At 38.3% G+C, this 16966-nt stretch overlaps 2 protein-coding genes across 3 annotated transcripts in view; both read left to right on the plus strand.

The window, feature by feature from the left end:
* Positions 1 to 7318, plus strand: part of l3mbtl3 (L3MBTL3, histone methyl-lysine binding protein) — a 29126-nt gene extending 21808 nt beyond the window's left edge. For both annotated transcript variants that reach the window (XM_002939485.4, XM_004911584.3), the window contains exons 13-22: positions 2010 to 2095; positions 2341 to 2451; positions 2565 to 2679; positions 2804 to 2903; positions 2979 to 3140; positions 4762 to 4863; positions 5253 to 5308; positions 5440 to 5606; positions 6219 to 6281; positions 6652 to 7318. In XM_002939485.4, the coding sequence (XP_002939531.3) occupies positions 2010 to 2095; positions 2341 to 2451; positions 2565 to 2679; positions 2804 to 2903; positions 2979 to 3140; positions 4762 to 4863; positions 5253 to 5308; positions 5440 to 5606; positions 6219 to 6281; positions 6652 to 6780 (1091 nt within the window). In that variant the 3' untranslated portion in view covers positions 6781 to 7318. The remainder of the gene's footprint in view (positions 1 to 2009; positions 2096 to 2340; positions 2452 to 2564; positions 2680 to 2803; positions 2904 to 2978; positions 3141 to 4761; positions 4864 to 5252; positions 5309 to 5439; positions 5607 to 6218; positions 6282 to 6651) is intronic.
* Positions 7319 to 10770: 3452 nt separating this feature from the next.
* tmem200b (transmembrane protein 200B) lies at positions 10771 to 14964 on the plus strand. Its single transcript, XM_002939491.5, has 2 exons — positions 10771 to 11410; positions 12876 to 14964. Exon 2 carries the CDS (start codon positions 12890 to 12892, stop codon positions 13724 to 13726), a length of 837 nt encoding a protein of 278 aa, XP_002939537.1. The 5' UTR covers positions 10771 to 11410; positions 12876 to 12889; the 3' UTR covers positions 13727 to 14964.
* The last annotated feature ends 2002 nt before the right edge of the window (positions 14965 to 16966 follow it).

The raw sequence follows: 16966 nt of genomic DNA on the forward strand, positions 1-16966 counted from the left end.
TGTTTTAGAATAGCATATCTATTTGTATGAATAAGGATAGAGTAGGTTTGGAAATGTAGTATTCATATACATACATTATTCTTATTTCTATACACATATCTGCAGTTAATTCAGTATAATGAAATGTAGCATCACGTGTTAGATAGGCACGCAAAATCTGTTTATCAAGTGGAAGAATAGTCTAGTCTTTGCAACATTTCATTTTAATTGGTTTTGAATCATTTATGTCCCTATTCTGATTCTCTCCAGATTTCAACTTGGGGTTTAACAGCCCCACTTGCTACTGCTTTGTGAAACTTTAATTTTATTATTTTTTAATATTTCTTTTTCTATTCAGGCCCATACTTATTCATCTTCTAGTCTTTTATTTAAACTACTGACTTAATTTCCTAGGGTAAATTCTAGACTGAAGAGCCTCTGGAGAAAAAGCTATAAAATTTTAAAGTGACCGCAAACCAAAAAATGAAGCTGAAATACATATTCTTATATGTCTCATAATATTACATCAAAATATAAGTTAATTTAAATAAGAACAGCCTCTTTAATACGATAGTAAGCCACTGCTCCTGATCTCAACAGTGGAACATCACTGTTGTGGGAATCCCAAGGTATGACATTGTGGTTATCTGTGATAAATTGATTTTTCTTTCCACAAATATTGTTGCTAAGCAAGTGCGTACAGCAGCATAGTGATATTAATTAGGCATATAAGGCCAAGTATGTGACTGAAGCAACAATGTTCAAAAAAACATACATTTTGAAAACTAAAATTTTAGGAATAACTTATAATGGGGGCATTTTTGCAATTTACCAATTTGCCTTGCAGTCTAAATTGTGCTTGTTCTTTATGGGTGCTTTGAAAATGCTTTTTGTATTTCTGTTGGTCAATACAGATCTTAAATGTCCACTATACTGGTCATATTTGTTAGTGGTGTGTTTAGGGGTATAGGGCTTTCAAATCATATATAGATACATAAATTACCATCTGGCGCTAAAAGGGTTACTAATTGGCACTGAGGATTTTCATCTGTTCAAAAAAGTTCTGTTTTTGCTTTGGATTTGTACTTTGCTTAGTTACACATGGCCAGGGTGTACTCAGTCATTGCCATGATACCTATGAGAAAATAAGTCTCCCAAGTATAAGCGTTGAAGGGCCCATCTGATGTTATAAAGCTGTTGTGAAAATGACAAATGGCAATTTCAGTACTTTGGGTTATAGTCTCACATTTAACCCTGTGGACGGAAGTCGAAAGCAGGACAGGGAAAGACATATATCTTTTCCTGTTGGGGAGAAAAAGGGCAGGGATGGTGGCACAAAAGCAAGTGTCAGTGTGTTGCTGACTACCAAATGGCACTGGTTATTGTATGTTGCAGGTCTATCAATTACATTTCCAGAAATTCAGTACAGACTTGCTCATAGTTTTTGGACAAATAAGAATGGTGGCAGCTGAACAAGAATGCTGCAGTTTTTCTGTACAGTGGAAAGAGATGAGGGGGTGGTTCTGGCATTTATAAGGTGAAGTGTAAAATCTGAGCTGCAAAATAAGATACAGTTATGCAAAATGGCAGCACGCCACGGAGGATTCAGATCTGCCAAGTAATTGGAATGTGCTGCCATTTTGCACATGCATTTTAGCTCCGTTCTGTATACTAATGATGCAATCCACCTCAACCTACTAAAAGTACAAGTAAGTTGGTGTGTGGGGGGTGAGGGGGCTATATTGAAGCAACTGCCTTTATTTTATTCATGTATTAAAACACACAAAATGCAGGCTTGCTCAACAGCATTAATGTTGCTATTACGATCTAAAAATATTGGTGCTTTTATTCTGACTGTTGGCCTTTTTAAACTTCACCGTTGAATTGATCATGAATATAGAGAGCATGCTGTTTGAATATAACAACCCAAATGATTGGGCCCTAATGGGGAGCACTTGTATTTCAGTCTCCATACTCATATGACAATAATACTTAGATACAATTTATCTTTGTGTTTCCATGGTGTTTAGAATATAAAGATCCAAAATGTTTCACCTGGGAAGCTTATCTTGAAAAAACTGGAGCTCAGGCAGCACCAGCACGAGCCTTCAAACCAGTAAGTCTGCCTTTAAATCAGTAAGTCTGCCTTTAAACCATTCTGTGATATACAGTATATCTGTTCTGACTTGTACATGAGCTAAAGTTACCCATTTACATAGACAACTTTTAGCCTCCTCCCCAAGAAATAGGACTTCTTATGTCCAGGTATGAAGTGGACAGTTATAGACTTTCACTTTATTTTTTTTTTTTTAAATTTTCTCTCCTTTTCTCTTCCTTCTTATTTCTATATTCTCATCACAGCGCCCCCCTCATGGGTATCAGCCACAAATGAAGCTAGAAGCAGTGGACCAAAGAAATCCTATGTTAATCAGAGTCTGCAGCACTGTCCAGAAAGATGATAACCGCATTAAGGTGATTTCTAATACAGATATTTTTATAAATATATATAATAACACAGGGAACAAAATATGTTAGGTATATATGTATTTGATTTGCACCATGACAATTATAGAACTCTCTTCTAGTTGCATTTTGATGGATGGAGTTCCCTGTATGATTTTTGGGTGGATGTTGACAGCCCTGATATTCACCCTGTAGGATGGTGTGCAAAGACTGGACACGCACTCCAGTTGCCTCCTGGTAAGATATTTAAACCACATGGGGAATCTTATTATTAGAATTTGCATTACCCTGTATTAGTATTAGAGAAATTGGGGTATTCCGGTAGAATTCAACATATGCAGTTCTCCATTTCTTTAATCAGGTGCCTCAGACATGGCTGCTGTAGCCGGGCAGGGATGTCCCATTGCTGGCTGTACAGGAATTGGGCATGTAAGGGGATCCAGATATGGCACACATTACACGTAAGTGAGAGCGACACCATGAGCCTGAAAGAACAGAAGGTCACATATAATATACTTTTTATATCTCTTTCATAGTGCTGTGGGCTGCCCATACTCAGAAGTTAATCTGAATAGAGAGAATTTGCTACAGGATCGTCTTAGCGGGGAGCGGCCATCACCAGTACAAAACGCAACTCGTTCACGTAGGCCAGGGACACCTAGTCCTACAACAGATTCCAGTGACTTCCCCCAATCAAGGTGATATAACTAAAACGTTTTTAAATCTTTGTTTTTGTATGAGCTATCTTTAATGAAAATAGTGTCCCTGTTTAAAAAACAGACATGCACCGTTCTATTATGATCAGTCGACAAATAAGAAAAACTTTTTTTTTTTTTTTGCTAATTTGTTACCAGTGATTACAGCAGCCCGATGCAACATATGATGTCTTCCAAGTCTAACTTTGGTACTTTCTCCTCCGCCGAAGGGTGATTTTATTGATGTGGAGTGCCACCATGGGTTGCATATTGCAGGTGTTTATTTGGAATGCAGATACATGAATGCGCATAAAAGCTATTGTGGCGCTTTTATGTAGCACACCTCTATAGGTCACACAAACATTAAACACCACTAATTTATAATAAATCTATATAAACGCTGAGAGTTAGAGCATATATTAACACAAATATATGCCCTAACTAATAACAAAGTAGGTAGTATTATGTATCAGAAAAAAACATCTTTGGTGCTCTCCACAATGCATTACCACAGCAGCAAGCAGCACACCTCCTCACCATCCACCTGCTTGGATTCAATGATGTATTGAAGAGAGATGTGGGTAAATACCAGGCCACCCCGTGGTTGCAGGTTCTGCTAGTGTGAAGTTATGCAAGAGAGTTCCATACTATGATTGCATTAAAATGACCCTGATAACTAAAATAAGAATGGATTATTATGCAATGTAAGAAATCTGACAAACACAATGCTCAGTAAAAATTTTTCCCTTACTCTTTGTGGAAGTAATTCCTGTTGCTATTGCAGTGCAGACAATGTTTATCCTGAGAGGAGTGTCTGGCTTGTTTTAACAGCATGTCCTATAAAATATAAAAGTTAGAAGTTTCCGTGGCAGTCTATCAGTCAAAAAAGAAATTTGGTGGTAGCGTTTCATCCTAAATTATATTATCAACTAGATTATGCTGTGGTGTTTTGATTCCATGTTAATGAGGTTGTTCACCTTTGAATTAACTTTTAGTATAATGTAGAGAGTGCTGTTCTGAGACAGTTTGCTATTGGCGTTCATTTTTTATTATTTTCTACGTTCTTATTATTTGCATTTTTTTTTAATTATTTTACTTATTACTTATTTTTTTTACTTATTATTTGTTTAGCATCTCTCCAGTTTGGAATTTCAGCAGCTATCTGGTTGCTGGGGTCCAGTTTGACCTAGCAACCAGGCAGTGCTTTAAAAGAGAGACTGGAATATGAATAATGAGAGCCTAAATAGAAAAATAATTAATACATTTAAAACAAAACAATAAAGATAAAATTGTAGTCTCCAAAGAGCTATAGTTTTAGGCTGCTGGGGTCAGTGACCCCCATTTGAAAGCTAGAAAGAGTCAGAAGAGAAAGCCAAACCGTTGAAAGCTATAAAAATTAAAAATGTAGATCAATTAAAAAGTTGCTAAGAACAGACTATAACATACTAACAGTTAACTTAAAAGCAAACTACCCCTTTAACTATGATCAGGTACCATTATTGAAAGCAAATGTCACATTGGTTTCAGTGTTTTCCTATGTTTATTAACGAGGGCCACTGATCTATTAAGCTAGCCTTAGCTATTGGTGGTCTAATTATCACATGATAACTTTTGCTACATACAGAAAATCTCCAATTCCAGTAGAGGAACGCTGGGGACGGAGCAATCCGTGGGAGGGAACTGAGTGGTTAGAAGAGGAAACTGAAACTAAACCACAGATCAAGAGGTGAGTCTGTAGGTTTATACAGCATAGTGACAGTCTTGACAGATCAGTGAATTATATCATCATTAGCAGGACCCTTCACTATGTGACAACAATTATTAGCACATAGATCATTGGGACCCCCTGGGTTATGTAAGTAAGGTTGGGCCCGATAAAAAAAAAAAAAAAACTTCACTTGCATGCACCCTGATCTTCCATGGCCACGCCTATTATTTTAAAGCACCTGGCCCCACCCCTTTCACAATATGTGAATCTTGCAATCAGCACCCCTATAGCCCCCCTGATTGTGGTTTTTGTTAAGTAGAAGAAAAAATGACACAGTACATGTAACTTGCAGGAGTAACTTTTTCTTACATTGTGTCTGGACATCTGACCATTATTTCTTTCTGTAGGGGATCTCACACCTACATTCGCCTGCAGATTATTAAACAAGAGACCGATGGAACAGGTCAGTAGGCTGTGTGCTTTTTTTGTGTATGTATGTACAGTTGGCCTCTCTGGTTTTAATGTCTTAACTATTTATAAGGCACATTTTATGAACTTATGCCTGTGCAATTAGTGTGCTGCTTTTGTCCTTAGACTGTGAAGTCAGTTTGGAGCAAGCTTTACACCAGTCAGTGTTCATGACCTCCTTATCTTCTGATCCTGGGCATCGCATCCACATGTGCTGGGAGCAGCAGTGTTACCTGCTTCCTGAGGTATCGTCGTATACAGCCCAAAGTGTCGGCAAGTGGAGTGCCGATGAGGTAAGGATGAAACATAGAGGAAGAAGACAAGAAATATACAGACTTGTTGTTAGAAAATTAATGGAAATAATTATTTTTTTCCTGGCATGCAGATGTAACTTACTGTAAAGTAAAAGTTACTTATTGGGTCACTAGTGTCAATTTGAAACATAACCTGACTGTTGGCTTTTTATGACCATAGACATTTCAGATTAATTAGCAATAGAGAATATTGTTGTGTCTTTAAAGTCAAAATGGTGAACCTTCGCAATTAAAAGTTGAATGGCAGGTTGCAAAATCTTGTTTCCGAGTTACTACATTACCCATGTATGTGATATTTTATTTTGTTTTATTTGTATGTTCTGACACTCTGTGGTGACAGGAAATAATGCAGACTAACTCTACCGGGGATTTTCTAGTGGCACTTACTACTAAAAATATACTTTATTAGAAATCTCCATGTGAAACAATTTTTGTATTTATAAGCTATTGTATGTGATATATTTGTATGAGTATACACAAACAGTATAATGCAGCAAGGGATGATGATTATTTTATGCTCATTTACTCTGCTTTTGGTTGATTTAAGCATTGCTACTTTGACTTCTATTTACCATTTTATCCCACCCCCAGGTAGCTCAGTTTGTACACCAGCTTCCAGGGTGTACAGAACAATCCTCGGTATTCAGAGATGAGGTAAGATTATTCACTGTGCATTAGGGGAATATAATCATTACTTTTGCATCTCTTCCTTTTTTTTTTGTTTATTCCTTTCTTTATTTGACTCAATTGTGGACAATAAGGGTACAGCAGGGTAAGATTTTGTGTAAAATGTCCTTTGTAACTGAAAATGTACAGAGGGTGTGTAAATATAAATGATGTACGGTAAATTTTATGATCATGCTGCCATTGTACTGAGCACAAAATAGCCTTTTTTCCTGACAATCGCTTGGGATGTATTCTGTCTGTGTGTGTACAACTTTTTTTGTTTTATTATTAATTATCCTCTCACCATGTCTCACTCTTTTTCCCCGCTACATGATTTCCCCCTTCTCCATGACTCCAGCAAATAGACGGAGAAGCTTTTCTGCTTCTGACTCAGAACGACCTGGTGAAGATACTCGGCCTCAAACTGGGACCAGCCCTGAAAATCTACAACTCGATCCTCATGTTTCACACTTTAACTCAGGACTAAATTTCATAGCTAGAGACTTTTCAAACAGAGAGGAAAAGTGACTCAAAGTCTTAGAAAAAAGTCTCAGAAAAATGAAAAAAAACTCCTTGGAGCATTTGGACTCTTTGAATAATATGGCTGACAAAAACAAGAATAGAGCTAAAGTCACATCCATAATTGGACTAAGTTAAGGATGTGATATACCTGCAAAAATTAATGCTTCTACATATACTAATTATAAATGTAGTTAAAACTGGCACTGTAGGAATTAGTATAATAATGGACATTGAATGCTTAACCTGCAGTGCCATATTGCTCTGTATTTTCAGAGATTCTTTCACATTGGGGAATCTGTTCTTGCTTATTTGTAAATGGCAATTTCTATTGGACACTCCCTTGGGATGCATCTATTATATTAGGCACTTCCAGATATCTGTGAACGCCCTATTTTGGAAAGCAAGTGGATTGCAAGTCATGAGATTCCTCATTTAGAAGAATGTACTTCTTACATTTCATTGCTTGTAAAAGCCTAATAAACTGCATTCATCTCTCCTTGCTATCCAGGAAATTTCAGTTTTGTGAATAAAAATGTCCCCTCTACATACACGTGTGGGGTAGGGGCAAGGTGGCAGGCTGGGTTGTACATTTTGCAAGTTTGTAAGTGCCCTTTTTTGAGCTGTAAATGCTGGTGCTGCCCTATCCAGAATGCCCAGGACCTGGGGTTTTCCGAATAAGAGATCTTTTCATACCTTAAGTATACTAAAAAATCATTCCAACATTAAATACACTCAATAAGATTGTTTTGCCTCCAATAAGGATGAATTTTGTCTTAGTTTAGATTAAGTACAAGGTGCTGTTTTATTATTTCAGAGAAAACAGGAATCATTTTTCAAAATTATTTGATTATAATAGATTCTATAAGAGATAGCTTCTCCATAATCCAGAGCTCTCTGGATAACAGGTTTCCAGGTAACTGATCCCGTACCTGTACTAGTCAATATGGGTCATATCCTGTTTAAGATCTTCCTACAACCCCCCTTCCTTTCTCCCTGCATATAATTTAGGTGGGTTGTTATAAAGTGGTACTGTTGACCTGTGCTAAGTTCTGACACCCACAGAAAGTGAATGGGTATCTACATTTTTAGTGTGGATAAATAGAAATTACAATTGAACTGCTGGGTTTCATTTTGTATTAATTTCCCACTTTAATACATCTGTATATAGTATGTGCATATTTCAGTGCTTGTTCTAGAATGTGATCCTACAATAGTTTGAAGGCACTGCTGCTAGATGCCCCACCTAAGCAGCTTTTGTCTAAAAACCTTCTGTCCAGCTTTCTATGCAGTGGAAAGGCTAAAGCACCAAGGTATATTCCCCGTGTCCCCCTATAGTGCAAGTCATATTTTGTGCAGTCTCTGGATAAAGGGGAAATAATTGCTTTGCCTTTGCTAACTTGGGTGGCACATATAAATGTATCTATAGTACAGTATCTTGCAGCACCTCAGCATTTTGTTGTGTTTTGCATGGCACCTTCTCTGTCTGAATTTAGTATCTATATGCCTCCTTTTGTGGCCCAGGGGAATTAGGAACAGATGTCAACTGTGTGCTGAATAGATCTCTTCATTATCATTAAAGATTTAATTAATTGAAAAACTTAATTATACACTGACCTATCAAATTCCATAGATTCTGTTTTAGAGATAGGCAAAACCTGTCAGAATCCCTGGATGTAGTTTCCAAACCCTGACTTGTAATGAACATTACATTATATTTTAAGAAATTCTACAATTTAGGTGAACTGACTGCTATGTGCTCAGAGCAGCATCTACTTATATTAAAGAGGTTGTTCACCTTCCATTCAACGTTAAACATTTTATAGAATGGACAATTTTTAGCAACTTTTCCATTAGTCTTCATATTTTCTTATAGTTATTGAATTATGTGCCTTCTTTTTCTGACTCTTGCCAGCTTTTAAATGAGTACTACAGAGACCTTATCCGCACACCCTAGTACTCCAAAATTGTATGCCCGGTGCACACTGCTGGAGGGATCGGCACCCTCCAAAACCAGTACAACCACAAAAAAAGCAAATGGCACTCAGGGCTATAAACAAGGGAAAAACCCTTAAAATTTTATTGCGGAGGTGCAACGTTTCGGGGCGACGTGATGCTTGATAAAGGGGTCACGTCGCCCCGAAACGTTGCACCTCCGCAATAAAATTTTAAGGGTTTTTCCCTTGTTTATAGCCCTGAGTGCCATTTGCTTTTTTTGTGGTTGTACAGCTTTTAAATGAGGCCATGACCCCGGCAGCCCATAAACAATTGCTCTACGTGGCTACAATTTTATTGTTATTGTCATTTTTTTTATTGCCTGTCTTTTTATTCAAATCCTCTTCTGTTCATATTCTACCCTGTAATCCCAACCACTGCATGGTTGCTAGAGTAATTTGAGCCCTAGCAACCAGACAGTTGCTGAAATTCCAAATTGGACCAAAAGTGAAATAATTCAAAAACTGCAACAAATGAAAATGATGACCAGTTGCAGATTTTCTACATCATACTAAAAGTTTATTCAAAGCTGAACAACCCCTTTAAAATGGATAAATGGTATATAAGTGATAAATATTGACAGCTGACTGCTTCAGCTGAGACTTGACATATTGCCTTTTCATTCTCTTACATTAATGTAAATATGCAAGAAAAGAATGTTCTGTTCATACAATAAACAAAGTTCTAATGTTTAACCATTAATGAAACCAATGCACACAAATCGTTATAGCTCTGTGCAGATGGAATCCCATGAAAACAGAGGGGAGGCATCTTGAATGAAGCAACAAGATATTTTTGTTTTTGAGATTTCATTCTGTTTTTCTTCCAACTTGGAATGTAAAAGAGCAGCCTCTCTGTAGTCTCCATATCATGCTTGGGTTTCACACACACACACTCAGTATCACAGGAGATAAAGCAGGAGCTTCTAGCAATCGCTATAATAAGGCTGACCGATATTGGCAACAGCATTCTTTAAAGAGAACACCCTTCCCTACCCTGTTAGGGGAATAAAAAGCAGAGCTCTGAGCTGGAGTATGAGCAGAACCAGAACCTGAAAGAAGCAAGGTTTTAAAGCTGCCACTTGAAATTGTTCATATAAAAATTCAATTAGTTTTAATCATTCTCAAAAGCTTACAATTTCTGCAAAAGAGCAATTGTGTTCATTTCTTGTTTTTGCACAATGAGGATTTTATTATTGAGAGTAAATTTCAGTTCAGTTTTGTCCACCCAGGTCCTTGATTTAGGTGTGTAACTTGAAGTAACCAGTTTGCTGATGGGATACTCTGGAATTAGTTCAGTCAACGTTTTGATGTTCTTACCGGATCTTCTTCAGATTCTGTTTAGCATTCAGATAAAGGAGAATATGCAGCCAAATCCAAGAATTTATACATTTGTTGTATCTCTAGTGTGTCTCCCAATATTTGATCTGCTTATCTTTACATTAGTGGACAGTGACACGCAGTGCACTTTAATCACTGTTCAGATGCTATCCAATCAGTTAAAAGGAAACATGCTGCCTGTGGCACACTGTCATAACCCCATGTCAGTAAGGTGATAATGATTCAGTCTTAATTCCTCTTCACTCTACATGGTAAAATAAAGTCTCCAAAATGCCCAAAGTGGATCATTATCTAATGACAAGTGTATAGTTGACATCTGAGTATGGCTTGTGGGTGCTCTATCCATGCTCTTGGGCAATAGTTACTCTGTGGCTTTACTGTTTGCTGTAGGCAGCTTGTGGCATTGGTTGAAAGAGAAGGGTATTCTAATTTTTGTGTTTTTACTTGAGAAAACTGATCAAAATAATATGTGCATTAGCCCTATAGTTTGCCTTTTTACATTTAAAAAGTTGATTTTTTTTTTTTTTTGCATGTTTCGGCTTAAGCTACCTTATTGTTCCAGTTTATATTTCTGTTGCTTTTCCTTTAAATATGCTTTGCTTCTTGTTGTCATTCTTCTGGATCTTTTCTAGCCCGAAGGGCTCTAGCCTTCTGCATTACCAAGCACTTCTGCATCTGAACTACTGTGAAATCAGCAAGCAACGAAACACTGGAACATGCAGAGAGCTGGAGTGAGACCACATTGCTGCGGCCATCATAAAAAGGCAAAGGGATTTTTTTATCTTCTTTCTTTAAGCAACCGTCTTTTACAGAATACTTTAAACACTGGGATTTATGAGTCATTCTAAAAAAAAAACAAGCTGCATACCTCTCACCATGACACAAGTTCCCAAAATCTTGTATTAAATAAATATATAAATGATCTACAGAGTAACAGAGGAAACCAATTTGTGCTTTCCTCATCTATTGGTGCTTCGCTTTCCAAATGCATGAAATAGGATATGGAGTTTGTAGTACTTTGCTCCTGCCTCTTTAATGGTGCCCCCCACCCTTTATTCCCTCCAAGCCATGTCTCCTCCCAGTTTTCAGAAACAAGCCATCTGACCCCAAATCTGTAAGTCCAGGCGCCAGAATAGAGAGTGAAAGAGTAGAGGGAGTGATGGATTCGAAGCTCAAGTTCAAGGATTCCAGAGACGAATAAAAATATAAAACGAGTAAGAATTCTTCATCCAACAGAGAAGTTTATTGATTTGGAATGCAAAGGTACGTCTTAAGCTTTTATTTTTCTATCTTACTATTATTGTTATCTTCATTGTATATTGAATACTCAAGCATACGTTTCTTCCCCATTGAACCTGCAGTCTATGTTTGCTGAAGCTCAAGGAGAATTGGAAACATAAGGTCCAAAAATTGAAAGACTTGGGGGGCCTGGGTTTATATATATATATATATATATATAATATATAATGACGGTCCCAGGTGAATCAGAACTCATTGATGTTGATGGCAAAATGATGAAACAATAAATATTTTCTATTTCTCAGGCATGAGTGCTTTGCATTGTTTGCTATATATATATATATATATATATATATATATATATATATATGTGTGTGTGTGTGTGTGCGTATAATTAGTAAGAAACCAGTATGTATAGAGCAGTTTCTAACTCCTGTTATAACTATACTTTTTTGGTTTTGTTTTTTTGCATTGGTACTCAGTAGCCCTTGTAAATATAAGGATTTATATTTGCCCAAATATATTCTGATCATATTGACGTTTATTACAATACAGATGATGTTTTTTCTATTGTTCCAAAGTGTACACCTGAGTAGCTGAGGGTGATGGGAGTTGTGGTTCAGTGATACATTGATGGAAACAGTTTGGGCATTACCACTGTAGAAGCTGATATTATAATCACATATTGCAGTAACAGGGAACTCCAAGTGTAGACATTGATACCTTGGATATATGTTAGAAGGGTTGCACAAGTCAGATTGCAGCTATTGCTTATAATTCCAGTTGCTTATAAAGTCCTCAGATCCCCCCCACTTTATTTCTTTCCTGTCAGTCCCTACATGGTTTTCAATATCAAGTGCCAAGGTCCTGCTCTCACTCTGCCCCTTCATATTTTATCCCTTGTCATGTCTTTATAAAGCCATATAAGGCCCAGTCCTCTCATGTTCCTGGACACAAATGACCCAGGTCCTGTGAGAACATTATGCCCTCTGATAATTGGGTGGAGTTGAGAGAGTGATCTGGCACACTGTTACATTCTTCCACCACAAACAAGCTATGGGAGGAATTGCATTTTTATAGAAAATAGCTTTTTGGCTATTCATAGCATTATGTGGGTTATTCTGACTGCCCTAGAGCATTGATTATAATCGTACATGTTTATTTAGAGCCAGCAACTATGCCATTCTGTACAGTGATGCTATCCTGCTGTCCATTACAAACACATAATTGTCCCCATGCACATCTAACTTCTGTCAGTGTGGCTGCAGAGAATGCATCCAGTGGCAACAATAAATCTCAGCTAAAAGTTGGGTATTTTATATACAGTATTAATCTGCTAATATTATACAATGCATGATGGGTCAGACTCAGACTGCATTTTATGTTTGGTGATGCTAACTATAAGCAGAGATTTGTTTCTGTACACTTATAATGAATATGCTATTCTGTAATGCTTGCAATGTTAGTAACATTGATTTCTTACCCCTAGATTTCTTTTCAACCATGAAGCGTTTACCCAGTCACCATCTAGATGTGCGTCTTTTTCCTCGCTTCCTCGGCCTGTGTAGGAAATACCGTTCTCCTTCTCCACTACCAGGATCTCCTCCAAAGGGGAAGCTACGCCTGCGCTCCCCTCCTGGGGTGTTTGTGTTTATTGGCATCATCCTTGTACTAACAGGTCTGACAGTGGCTGTTGTTGGCTACTGGCCTCAGAGAACTAACATTGCTTCCCCAACAATTATTCCACCACAGCCAAGACCACATGCAGAGAGGTTGAAGTTGATAGGTCCTGTCATCATGGGAGTAGGGTTATTTGTGTTTATTTGTGCTAATACACTTCTTTACGAAAACCGCGACACAGAAACGAGGAGGCTTCTTCAGAATAGTGTTGTCATACCAAGACCGACTAATGTGACTTTAACTACCAATTCAAGGGGGCAAATACCACTGCAGAGCACATGGGGCGAAAGTTCTGGAGAGATGGACAATAGACGCAATATTTTAATTCGTGCACAGCTTTTGTGCCCCCCTATCAATGACTTATCTGTGTCCCTAGTGAGCATCCACTCTGATCCTTGCATTTCATCGTTATCACAACTTGGGAATGGATGGAAACAGAAGAAGGAAGCAGTGGCAAGAAGTTATAGTTCTTCAGTGAAGATAGATATGGCAGATGTGGGACAAGTAAAAGGAAGTTTAGAGGTGCCAGACATAGGAAGAAAAAGTAAAAGTTGGCCAAGGCTGGAGGAATGCAATGCAAAGCCGAAACATTCCAAGGAAAAAAAGCTGGAAGTTGGAGAGAGAGAGAGCAGCCAAGAGACTGTGCCAGAGATGGCCTAACTAAAGAATAAGGAATGTAATTTTAAAATCACCAGGCACCCGATGCAGAGGATTGTGGAGGTCATGGTGAGTGAGGACAAGGGGATGTTCCACCATATACTGGTAAACTGTGTATTACTCATACCCTGAGCTTCTAAACATATACATTTATTAATGGTAGATCAATACACTACTATGTCCCTTAAATGTAATGGTGATGTACTCAGCAATTGCAGCCTCCTGCCAGGGTCTTACATATGGATGGGAACTGTCACCATAGAATTTTTTCATGTGACAACAAAGTCACTGAGACACAATGGGGAGATGGGACACTGAATGTGAAGGCTTTATGCTTCGATGAAAGGCTTTTGTTTTATTGTTGGTTAAAGTGTTCGGACAGTTTATAATAATTTGATAGATAACCTCTGTTTTTTCACTCCCCTCTCCCTGATTATTACCATGCTGTCCCATGGTTTTATACATTGATATTACCTCCCAGGGGCGGGATAATTTTTGTGGCTCTTCCACTCCAACTGCCCCAAGTGTTGGACCAACACTTGGGTGTTTAGTCTCTTTGTTCCCATAGAGAAATAGGTAATGACCATAAATTGGGCCAAATGGTAAGAGGCAGGAGGGCCCACTGACACCGGGGCTCCCCGGGAGTTTTCCTGGTATCCCTGTGGGCCAGTCCAACACTGGTACCCATTAAAAATGTACATTTCCTGCCTAGTTCCAGATACAGGATTTACATGCTGTTTGTTTTATGCAGAAGAAAAAAAAAGTATTTCAGCTTTCAGTGAGTTAAGTTCCTGGCCTAGGCCCCCAGCATCTGGAGGAGGAAGTGAGATTAGATCCAGATGTGGAGAACTGCACAGCCCCTCCCTGCACACCCAAGCTCATGGATAATGTTCTTCAAGCTATGACTGCCTCACTGCTTATTTCTTACCAGCAAATGCCTTTCAGCTTAAATCAGGAACGGGTGGCTGCATGGGTTGCATTACAACTCCCAGCAGCAGTGACAGGCTGTGTAAGTGGCTGTTTAAAGGGGAAGTTTACTTTTGAATTTTTTTAAATTTACTTATATTGTTCTCTAGTTAACCCTGTTCTAAGCACCTTTCCAATTTGTCTTTTATATTTATTAATGTATGTTTTTTTGTTTATTATTCTTACTGACTTACTAACTTCTTTCAGACTGCAACTGAAAATGCTCATTGACCACAGCTATCAAATAATAAATTGACTGTATGGTTTTATTGTTATTTTTGTTGCTTATTTTTATCTCAGGCACTCTACTTTATATTTTTAATTTCAAAATTGCTCTCTGGTTGCTTGGGTAATTAATACTTAGCAACCACATGCTGCATATTGTTTTAGACCTCAGGTGTTGGACTGGAACCTCTGGGGCCCACCAGAAAACCTTAGATATGGGGCCCGCTCTCCAAACTATTTTTCCCCCTTTCCTCACCCAACCTCTTTATTCTCCTAGTCTCTTTTATTTACATGCTAGCATCTATTCTTCCATCTATTTCTCCTCTTTGTTCCCATTCAGAAATAGGGAATGATCATGAAGCAGGCCAAATGTTCAGGAGCAGGAGGGCCCACTGACACCTGGGCCCACTGGGAGTTTTCCTGGTATCCTGGTGGGCCAGTCCGACACTGTAGACCTCTACAATCTACACCAGGAGTCCCCAACCTTTCTTACTCATGAGACACAGTCAAATGTAAAAAGACTCGGAGAGCAACACAAGGATCATAAAAGTTCATGGAGGTGCCAAATAAGGGCTAAGATTGGCTATTAGGCAGCCTCTATGCACACTATCAGCTTACAGGAGGCTTTATTTGGTAGTAAATCTTGTTTTTATTCAACCAAAACTTGCCCCCAAGTCAGGAATTCAAAACTAACTACCTGGTTTGGGGGCACTGAGAGCAACATCCAAGGGGTTGGGGAGCAACATGTTGCCCCTGAGCCACTGGTTGGGGATAAATGCCCTACACTATACGAAAAATTAATTTTAAGGTTAAACAACATCTGAAGTTTTAATGCCACTAAATTAGCTCATGGCATGATGGTCTCAGTATTGTGACCAGGAGAGAGCTCTATATATTTAGCTGAGCTTCAAAGCCAGCTGACTTAAAGTGGACCTGTCACCCAGACATGAAAAGCTGTATAACAAAAGTCCTTTTCAAATTAAACATGAATCCAAAATTCATTTTTCTTATCAACAAACACATTCAAACCCATTATAAATGCATTTAAAAATCCCAGCAGTCAATCATATACTGCCTGCCCCGCCTCTATGACTTAGAGGCGGGGCAGACAATTACTTAAACTTTCCATTCAGCACTCACATTCTCCCTACCTTCTCACCATCTAATTGTGTAGCCAGTGCATGGGCAAGGGCATCAGGTCCCCCATTCTGGCACATACACATAAAAAGGTTGTCTTAATAACAGTGCCCACAAAATGGCAGCTGCCTGCTGGCTGTGATTGTATATTCCCAAGACTAAAGGAAACAAGATTTATATAGTATGTAAAGTTAATTTTGCTTAGAAAATACAATAGAAAAGAAATTGGAATTATTTCTTAGGGTAACAGGTCCCCTTTAAGGTGGTGTAATAAGGGGTGATTGTCCCCAGCCTGGAACATAATGAGATCCCTCAACAAAGCAGCTATAGGGAAGAAGATTGTGGGATTACAGACCAATCCCATATATAGTACCCCAGAACATTATAGAACAGTTTAGGTATAATGCCCAAGAAAACATTTCAAGATACGGTAAATGAATTTACAATTTTATGTGTAATACCCCAGAACACAGGGTATAATAAATAGTGACAATTCTATGTTTAATATATCTGTCCCGAGTTTGTCCTGAGTATCATTGGTTTTGGTTAAGAGATGCTAAGCCCCCCAAACCTTCATTAAAATCCTCCTATGGGTGGGACAGCAATACAGTAAAGCAAGAGGATAACATCAGGGCATGGCAGTGACATTGAAGTGGCTTAATGTATGTATTCAGTGGGCTGTGGCAGTCAGGCCCACCAGGATATCTTAGGCCTGATGGAGATATTTTCACCACCTGTATACCCCTCTATTAGTACTCCTTTGGCTCCTGCTACTGTGCCACTAATGGTCCATTTCCAATGTGTTTGCTTTCATTTCTCTCTGAATAGCTCCGTTTGCTACATGCAGCACCGTGGATGAGCAGGAAATAAAATATGTGCCGTACCTGGGGCAATCTCATTGTGCTAAGGGAAATG

This window comes from Xenopus tropicalis, chromosome 2, assembly GCF_000004195.4.
Source record: "Xenopus tropicalis strain Nigerian chromosome 2, UCB_Xtro_10.0, whole genome shotgun sequence".
Classification (NCBI taxonomy): Eukaryota; Metazoa; Chordata; class Amphibia; order Anura; family Pipidae; genus Xenopus; species Xenopus tropicalis.

Excerpts from the sequence above, each read along its gene's own strand:
- tmem200b (XM_002939491.5), top strand. The coding sequence starts at position 12,890 with ATGAAGCGTTTACCCAGTCACCATCTAGATGTGCGTCTTTTTCCTCGC.